This window comes from Montipora foliosa, chromosome 6 (genome assembly GCF_036669935.1).
Source record: "Montipora foliosa isolate CH-2021 chromosome 6, ASM3666993v2, whole genome shotgun sequence".
NCBI lineage: Eukaryota > Metazoa > Cnidaria > Anthozoa > Scleractinia > Acroporidae > Montipora > Montipora foliosa.
Genome location: NC_090874.1, coordinates 56,148,461 through 56,157,882, shown reverse-complemented (window position 1 = coordinate 56,157,882; position 9,422 = coordinate 56,148,461). Strand labels below are relative to the sequence as shown.

The 9,422-nt window shown below is 39.6% G+C and overlaps 1 protein-coding gene across 2 annotated transcripts in view; it reads left to right on the top strand.

Moving 5' to 3' along the window:
* The window catches only part of LOC138007825 (proline rich transmembrane protein 1B-like), a 10,128-nt gene extending 1,353 nt beyond the window's left edge, over nucleotides 1-8,775 (top strand). For both annotated transcript variants that reach the window (XM_068854905.1, XM_068854907.1), the window contains 4 exons: nucleotides 497-525; nucleotides 5,956-6,248; nucleotides 7,461-7,586; nucleotides 7,672-8,775. In XM_068854905.1, coding sequence (XP_068711006.1) covers nucleotides 498-525; nucleotides 5,956-6,248; nucleotides 7,461-7,586; nucleotides 7,672-7,824 — 600 coding nt within the window. In that variant the 5' untranslated portion in view covers nucleotide 497 and the 3' untranslated portion in view covers nucleotides 7,825-8,775. The remainder of the gene's footprint in view (nucleotides 1-496; nucleotides 526-5,955; nucleotides 6,249-7,460; nucleotides 7,587-7,671) is intronic.
* The last annotated feature ends 647 nt before the right edge of the window (nucleotides 8,776-9,422 follow it).

The window sequence follows — 9,422 nt, the reverse complement described above, 5'->3', positions numbered from 1 at the left end:
ATTGACCAGGGACTGGTTCCTGAAAAGTGTAATAACTCTATTCCAGGGATAAATGTGCCTTATTCCATGGAATAAAAGCTCAGTTGGGCAGAGCATCACACCGGTATCGCAAGGTCACGGGTTCAAACCCCGTTAATTCCTGAATTTTTCAGGCTTCTCTGAGCAATTGCTAAGATTGCATCCATAACTGTGAGGATCATATCTTTACTTGATATCATATCCACAGTTTAGTGTATGATTCATTCATATATCATTTCGTTCATTGACTGTCTGGTCCCTCAGGAAACTAGTTATTTTTGTGTGCCCTCAGGACCATACATTGAGTGTATATTATCCCTGGGATAGAGTTATTACTGTCCTTTCAGGAACCAGCCCCAGTTCTTTAAGTTTAAACCCAATCAAAACTGTAACTCTGACATGCAACCATTATTAGTGTGGAGAGTTTTTCATGCAATTATTGTTAAATTATTAATATTTTTCATTTTCATATTTAAAGAATGGCTGATTATCCTCAAGGAAATCTTGGTAAGTGGATGCCTCTTGTTATTGTGACGTATTTGCCAGGCTGAGCTTACTTTTTTTACTTCAATGCCTGTACACTTCACTTCTTTTATACATGTAAACCGTGGACATTATTATTATTATTATTATTATTATTATTATTATTATTATTACTAGACAATCAGAGATATGCTTAACTTTCTTTTTTGTGATGTTGCTTTTTCTTTTGATTGAGTGATGAATGGACTTTTCTAATTCTTACCGATATTCATGAATTTGTTTTATTCTTTCTTTCTGATTATTTATTCTGTCTCATGCTGTTTTATCGATGAATTTTCTGATGACAAATTCAAGACGCTATGACTTTTTATAATTTGTATTTTTATCTTGTTATTACGAATCTTCAGCTAACAGAAATCGAATGATGTTTTGAAATGTTTTACTTTTTCTCTTTCATTATTATTATTATTATTATTATTATTATTATTATTATTATTATTATTATTATTATTATTATTATTATTATTATTATTATTATTATTATTATTGGAGTAGATTCTAGTAACACTGAAGGTGTTCAGGCAATAATCCCGTTAACAAATAAATTATTTCAAATCTGTGAACCCTTCAAACACTTAAAGCAAAAATTCATCAACTTCACTTCACTAAAAGTTTTTTCTCTTAAAGGGAAAGTACGGTCTAGAAAAAGTTTCTCAAAATTACGAAAACTTTTCCCCAGGAATTCGAAAATAATTGCCGTTCTCTCCAGTTCCTTGTTAAAATGTGACAAGGGCACTTTGAAGTTGCCTCTTTCGTGACTTGGGGAGCGCCATCTTGGATATGACGTGTTATGACGTAGCAATAGTCAACATTACCAAGATCGATCCCCGATCACTTTTTCATTCTTGTGTGACCTTTCTGCTTCGAGAAATTCAAATGTAAGATGAACTGTGGTAAACAGTCTTGTGGTTCAATAGGTAGTAGGCCATGTAGGCCATAAGTGCGAGAGAAGCCTAACTCACTTAATACTTATACATTTTCTAGTCAATCAAACTAGGCGGCAAAAATCAGACAAAGCAAATGTAAAAAGACAAAAACCTTGAACATGCGACAAAGAAATATTCGACAAGCGTACCTTTCACTTTCTTCCTTCAGCGACAGCCGTCTTCGATGCTTCAGCAAACGTATTTGTTTGCTTTCACACGGGGAAGCGTTTAATTTAGAATAAGCCGACGAAACTTTCAGATGTTGCTCAATTCACGGAGCAAGGCTCTTTCACATCAACAATCACCGCTGTTGGGGTGTACGCTTTCGAGGGGATGAAACTAGACACATGTCTAGAATTCAGAAGCAACTACAGAATGCAGGGCCACTTTTAACCATGGACCAAACGTTTGGCTCGGCAGTGGGAATGATTTGTATATTTAGCGGCTCGTCTGGCTCGTCTGGCTCGACAGTGGAAGTAAGAACGAGGAATAGGCCATTTCCGAGTTCGTGTCTGCCTCATCATCAAAGAGAATCTAAGTGCGAAGTCTTTGTGATGGTAATTAGTTCTACTTTACATATGAATAAGAACTAATTTTTATCAGAATAACTTCGCACTTAGACTCGCTTTGAAGAGGAGGCAGACATGAACTCGGAAATGGCCTAATATTTGTATTGCGTTAAGTGTTGGGTTCATATATTCAGGGCCTGTTTATATGGTCTCGGTTACCCGAGACAGCCCTCCTCCCGAGACAACTTTACCGAGCGTCTATATTAGAATTGCGTGACCGAGACAAAGTTGACCCTACTTCATTATGCATATATTTTAAGACGCATCTTCAAAAAATGCGTATCATCATTTGCCTTTCTTTCTTTCTAGTTCGTTTTTCTTAAGTATAGTTGCGTTTTCACATTCAGCAAATAGACTGACAATCTTAACGCAGCAATAAAATGTAGTTTAAATAAAAGGCTGTTTATGAATCAAGAGTTTTCGTTGACAGCGGTGAGAATTTTAGCGGGAAAAAAACTTTTAATTCGAAAGTAAATGCTAAAAACATGTATAAGCTCCCAAATTGTTACTTCTTTGATTTTTATTTTGTTTGCTGTCTCGTCTCGGGTTTTCGAGGCAAACCGTTTACATGCGAAAAAGTTGTCTCACCCACAGGCAGAAAGTCTTTCTTTTAGCAGTGGAAACCCACAAAACGATAAGTCGCCGAAATCGCGTTAGATCGGCTTGCGAAGCTGGCAAACAACAAAGAATACAACACGGCAACAGGGTAAGTAGATTTTATTCACAAAATATAAGAATAATTGACTTTTCCAGCAAAGCCGTTGCCTTCCCATACAAACCTTTACAAATTCAAACCGTTGTAACACAATACCTCCATATGCTGTAAGGCGGGAGTCACGTTTCGCGTTGTTATGTAATACAGCATATGTCACGTTACACTGAACTCGTAACATTTTTGAGCTTGGGCTGCCTGTGTCTCACCTACCAGGGTTACCCTACCTGCCGAGGCGAGACAACTCGCCTCCCCGAGTTGTCTCGCCCACCCGGGCTGTCTCGACCACCTCATGTAAACGGTTGATAGAATATTTTAAACAAATGAGTGGAACTGAATATCTCGCCAAGGGTAAATCGGGGGGAGGGTTGTCTCGGGTACCCGAGACCATATAAACAGGCCCTTAGTGTCTCGTTTGGCTCGGCAGTCGATGAAAGAACGAGGAATGAGTTGTATGCACGTGAAGTCTTGGTTTCATATATTTAGCGGCTCGTTTGGCTCGGCAGTGGATGAAAGAACGAGGGATAGTTTGTATGACGCCGTTTAGTCTTGGGTTCCTATATTTAGCGGCTCGGTAGTAGATAAAAGAACGAGGAATAATTTGTATGACGTTAAGTGTTGTGTTGATATATTTTGCGGCTCGTTTGGCTCGGCGGTGGATATATTCTTCACACGATCTCGAGAAAAGTGTAGTTTACCGAACCGTAAAATGAAAGTTAAAATTTTAAAAGAGTGCTTAGGCCTCATCACTGAAACGAGGCTTATAATTAATCGGTAAATGACTGCTATATTGTTCACACGAGACTTAATGTCATACAAATTATTCGCCTTTCTTTCATCCACTACCGAGCCAAACGAGCCATCGCATTGACATAAAGAGCGTAAGAGCCTGTGAAAAAAATTATTCCTCGTTCTTACATGCACTGGCGAGCCAAACGAGCCGCTAAATATATGAACCCAACACTTAGCGCAAAACTGATTTTTCCCACTGCCGAGCGAAACGAGCCGTCTTGTTTGGTCCATGGTTAAAAGTGGCCCTGTATTCTGTAGTTTAGCCAATAAAACGTGGATGGGTTCCTCAAACGTGAAAACCTGACTGCACTATTGTCTGTTCGGGTCTGTTATTTTACTAAGGAGGACTTCAAGCGGGACGGCTAGTACTTAAACACGGAATGCGAGAATGATGGAATGCCGGAACGGTGGAATAGTTAAACACGGAACGCTGGAATGCTTAAACACGGAACAGTTTTGAAAATTTTGACAATTGGAACACATGATTTCTCCCCCCACAAGTGTTCGGGGCAAAAACGAAAGTGGAGATCGGAACTGCGTGTCCTTCAGAGATTTTCAGTGCCTAGATGTTTTCGTTCCGAAGACTTTGGGAAAGTCGTGAAGGAGTTACATCACTTCTCTGATGCGAGCACAAAGGGCTATGGTCAATGCAGTTACTTAATTGTCGTAAAAAAGGTAGCTGTTATTCATCGTGGTGAAGTACAATAATAATAATGTTACTCTCGTTTGTCTCACGATGTGGTCACTTGTGATGTAGATCGCGACGTTTCTACTGCATACTGCTAGTCTTCATCAGGCGATGATGTCGACTACTTACGCGTCACCTTTTAAACAGGATGCTCTGCTGTGATTAGTAGGTTTTCGGCAGCTGTGATTGGTGCGTTTCGATCCTCGCTGTTTCGGCGTGTTGTTCCTTCGGCGGTCCGCTGTCGTACGGTTCTCCCGTTGTGCTCGCATCAGAGAAGTGATGTAACTCCTTCCTCACAACTTTCCCAAAGTCTTCGGAACGAAAACATCTAGCCATTGAAAAACTCTAAAGGACATGCAGTTCCTATCTCCACTTTCGTTTCTGCCCCGAACACTTGTGGGGAAGAAACCATGTGTTCCTATTGTCAAAATTTTCACAACTGTTCCGTGTTTAAGTATTCCAGCGTTCCGTTTCAATTATTCTGGCGTTCCGTGTTTAAGTATTCCACCGTTCTGGCATTCCGTGTTTAGGTACTAGCTAAGCGGGATCTTCCAGGAGCAAAGAAATGAGCGCGGGATAGCACTGCAAGCTCTCTTTCGCTTTGTAAAACTCCAGCATATAACTCACATATAAAACCCTGTTTAACCACCACGAGGTAAATCTGTTCAGAGGTGGAGCCAATATCAATACAATTTAGCCTCTGGATTAAGATTCAAGTCTACAAAGTATTGCTCTCCTAGCCTGTGCTTTCTTGTTTTCATCAAGTACATTTAGTCATCCGGAGAAATCCTTGACTATTGCTACGCCATAGCCTCGTTTTCATACACAAAAACAAAGATGGCGGATTTCAATTTAAATTTGCCCATATTTGAAACGTTATTGTTGGCTATTTAAACACATTTAGTCCAAATGAGTGGTCAAGTATAACAATACAGGTAAAGAAGTTTCGATTCAGAGGAAATTTTTCTAGACCTTACTTTCCCTTTAACACAAAACATTGCATCGGCAATTTCAAAATTTCAAGCGAACGAGTGGGAACATGGCGTTGTTGAATTAACCAATGACGAAATGTCTGTTCCCACGTGCCCGCAAAAGCATTTGTTTCTCAAATAAAAATGTAATTATAAAGTTCTCGACAGTAGGCAAAGAATTATGAACACAGAAAGAACACATGTGAGACATTTGCATGTTTTATTTGAAATTTTGATTGTACATAGTATGGTAGATTTTGTTTGCAGATGTTCAGCTTCTGTTATACAACCCTTTTGCTCCAAATACTTCACAAGTTATCACAAGATTGCATAGATATTTAAAAAAAACCAAGGTCTGTTCAAGTCATACCATGTTAAGTAATGCACTTCTTTTGTAGGTATATTTATTAGTATTATACTAAAACACGGGATAGCGTTGAACGCGCATGCTGATTGGCTATTCAAACGCCGGATATCCTTTGCTATTCACCTCTGAGCAATTCGGGCGGAATTTGGGCGGGAAATGTTGTAATCTTTCCAGGAGTAAATGAGTTAAAATCATCTTTTTGTGCTATATTATCTCACTGTTTTAGTATATATACTAAAACAACTATTCACCTAGAGTCTCAGTGGCTAGTGGGTGATAATTACCTCGTCGGTTCGCCGGTGGCTAAACATCCACCACTAGCCACCTCCACTTCGGTGAATAGTTGTTAATTATAATACTTTTTCATAGATCCCCAGCTTCCACCATGTCCTCCACCCCCTTACAGCAGCCATGACTTTCAAAATACCCCAGCCCAGTATCCCCCTCCTGGTCAAGATTTTGGTATCAAAAACCCTTCTGGTCCAGTGACTCAGGAACCACCAGTGCAAGGTGCTAACTTACCTCAGTTTAGTTACCCAATACAACCGCCACATCAGTACCCACCACACCCAGGCTACCATGCACCAGTCAGCGCTCAGCCAGGACCTTACCAATATCCTAGTGCTCCAATCACAACTCAGGATAACATCGTCACAGTCGTGGTAAGTTACCAAACATCAAGTGAAGCTATGATCCTCGCAGTCGTGAACGCAATTTTTGCAATTGCGTAAAGAAGCCTGAAAGGTTGAGGACTTCAACGGGTTTTGAACCAGTGGCCTCGCGATACCGGTGCGACGCTCTAACCAACTGAGCTTTGAAGCCACTGATGTTGGGAGCTGGTCATTTGTGGGTTCTAATGTTCCCGTGAGGAATGAATCAACGATGAAATGATATATGAAATGGATCATATACATGTATGAACTGCGGATGTGAAATCAAGAGAAGCTATGATCCTCGCAGTTATGAATGCAATTTTGCAATTGCGTAAAGAAGCCTTGATTTCATATCTGCAGTTCGTATATGATCCATTTCATATATGATTTCATCGTTGATTCATTTCTCACGGGAACATTAGAACCCACAAATGACCAGCTCCCAACGTCAGTGGCTTCATAGCTCAGTTGGTTAGAGCGTTGGTTCAAACCCCGTTGAAGTCCTGAATTTTTCAGGCTTCTTTACGCAATTGCAAAAATTGCGTTCATAACTGTGAGGATCATAGCTTCAGTTGATTTCATATACGCAGTTCGTATATGATCCATTTCATATACCATTTCATAGTTACCAAACAATTTATAATTACTCTAGGTTTACAATGTGCATGTATAATAAATTTTCATTTTCAGCTTTTCAGTCCTGAGAGCGAGACTCAAGACTTGACTCTGTTTAATGCCAGACAATTTTACTTGGGGTGGCTTCAGGGATGAATGGGTTAACATTGAAAATTCATTCAGAATAGAAAGGAAACCAAGTGGAGCAGTGTTTCCTCAAAATGACCTAAAACCATTCAAGTTAAAGTAAGGATTCATGAATGGTGATTACAACTCAACACTGTGCAGGGATGTACGAAACCAGCATGGAAGCAAAACTATTCTAATGATAATCCGAAAATAGTGACCCCAAAACTTTCTGACAATCATCCAAGTCTTGTGCTGAGCACGAGCCCACCCACTCGCTCATGAAATCTGGCGAAGATCCAATACGACAGGTAAACCATGCGCAAGAAAGTGGTCGGCAAGGTTAGTGTGGCTGCGTGCCTGGCGGCTTGCAGCAAGTACAAAATCTTGCAGACATGCAGCCTTTAAAAATTGAGTTCCCTAGTTTTGAGCACAGTTATTTCCTGCCTTTAACAAACATTACTCACTTTGACTCCACAGCAGCAGGGTGGACCAGGTGTCATTGTTGTTCCACAGGTTGCACCACCTGACTACTCTGGGTTGTCCTGGTTTGCCTGTTTGTTTTGCTGTCCAATAGGGATTTGTGCTATATTGAAGTCAAATCAGGTGTGTTTCACATTTCATGAAACAGGGCATTTCTTTTTTAGTATTGCTGTCCAAATATTGAGACTTTGGTTTGTTTCATACCTAGACTAGAGATGCAATTTTACGAGGAGATATGGTGACTGCCAAGCTATTGAGTATCGAGACGAGGAAGTTAGCCAACACCGCAATAGTGTTTGGGGTTATTATCATAATTGTGGTCTGTATGATTGTCCGTTTTGCATCTAATTCTTCTCGGTAATTTTTGAATTAGAGTCCAATGGACTACAAAAGCTGGTGTCTTGTTGACCATCAATTAAAGTGCTACTATGATAAAAAAAATTCACTTCCTTTTTTCCTTCACATCTGACTGGCAAAATTTTGCGCTTCGAATTTTATCCAAAGGCTGTTTGCTTTGAGTGCAAGTTTTTGATTTCACGGCCGCCATTACTTATGTTCAAGACCAACCGATTGGACCTCAGAGGGTTGGATTGATGATAAGATGACATCAAACACTCACCAGCTTAAAATTGCAGCATGTAAACGCAGATTATTATACATGCAAAACACGAGTTTAAAAGTCTGAAAGCTCGAAACTCCCATGCTGCAAAATAATTAATTTTAGGCGCGTGCACACCAATTGCATTTTTAAACTAGCGAGTCTTTGACGTCATCTTATCCTCAATCCAGCTCTCTCAAGATTTTGAATTAGTAATGTGGACCATTAATAAGGAGAATTTCACTCAAAAATAAACAGGTGTCTTTTTAAATGAAGGCTTAAGACTTCCGTCACTTTGTGTTCAGTTTACATAGATAGTTTTGATTTTAGGTTAAGTTAGTACTTTAACCCACTGACTCCTAGCAGCGAGTCTTAATAGATTTTAAAGTGTACTCGTCAACGTGTTAACAACATTCCACTCGAAAACGTTTCTAATCAGTAGTGATGACATTTTGCACTTGATTATCATCAGCATCACAAAATATCTTCCATAGCACTTTTGTGGAACATTTTAACCTTAGGAATCTCTGCTGGTGTTACCAGCACGATATATCATTAGATAATACTTTAGTTGATGTGTGTGATTCCAGAATGAATGCAAGTGCAATGCATTCTTGTTTACTTGATTTATGCTCCTGCATTTTTTTTCCATTTAGTTGTGCTGCAGCAGTGCAGTTATGGTAGAATAAACAAATGCATCTCTTTTGACTGGAACATACTGTACTTGTTTTTTAAGGAATTACTTATTATACTAGTAATAGCTTTTTGTTTAAGAATGCTTCGATCAAGCATCCTGTGGAATGCAAAATACATGTTACGATGCAAGCTGTTACATCAGCAAATTGCAATAATATTCTGAAAAGTTCTGATAACGTCAGGCTGTTTTTGCTGGCTTTCATGCCCTCAGACACCACTCTCAAGAAGTCATTTTGCTTGCAGCTGGGGTGGCATCTGCATTCAAGTATAACTGCAAGTCAGACATGGTTTGTGTAATTGATTGTACATATAACTGACAAAGTTAAACTGCAAGACCCTGTGTTTTGACCCTTTGTGCTGGTGTCTTCATCAGGGGTGATAAAAGCTGCCACAAGACTCCTTTGGATACTCACTTCCAAATATTCTTTCCTTTTAATGAGATGTAAAAATAATATCTTCAAGGCTGCCATAGGTGCAATGCATTAAATGCATTGCAAGCCTGCTAATGTTCACTTCACATAGACTTGCACTAACCCTTTCCCTTTTAAGAGTGATACTTAATGATCAGAGTTTACTCTGTCAAACACCAGGCAACTTTACTGTGACATCAATCAGGCCTCTTCAGGGGGTGAAAGATAACATCGGATCTCAGTCCCCTCCGATGA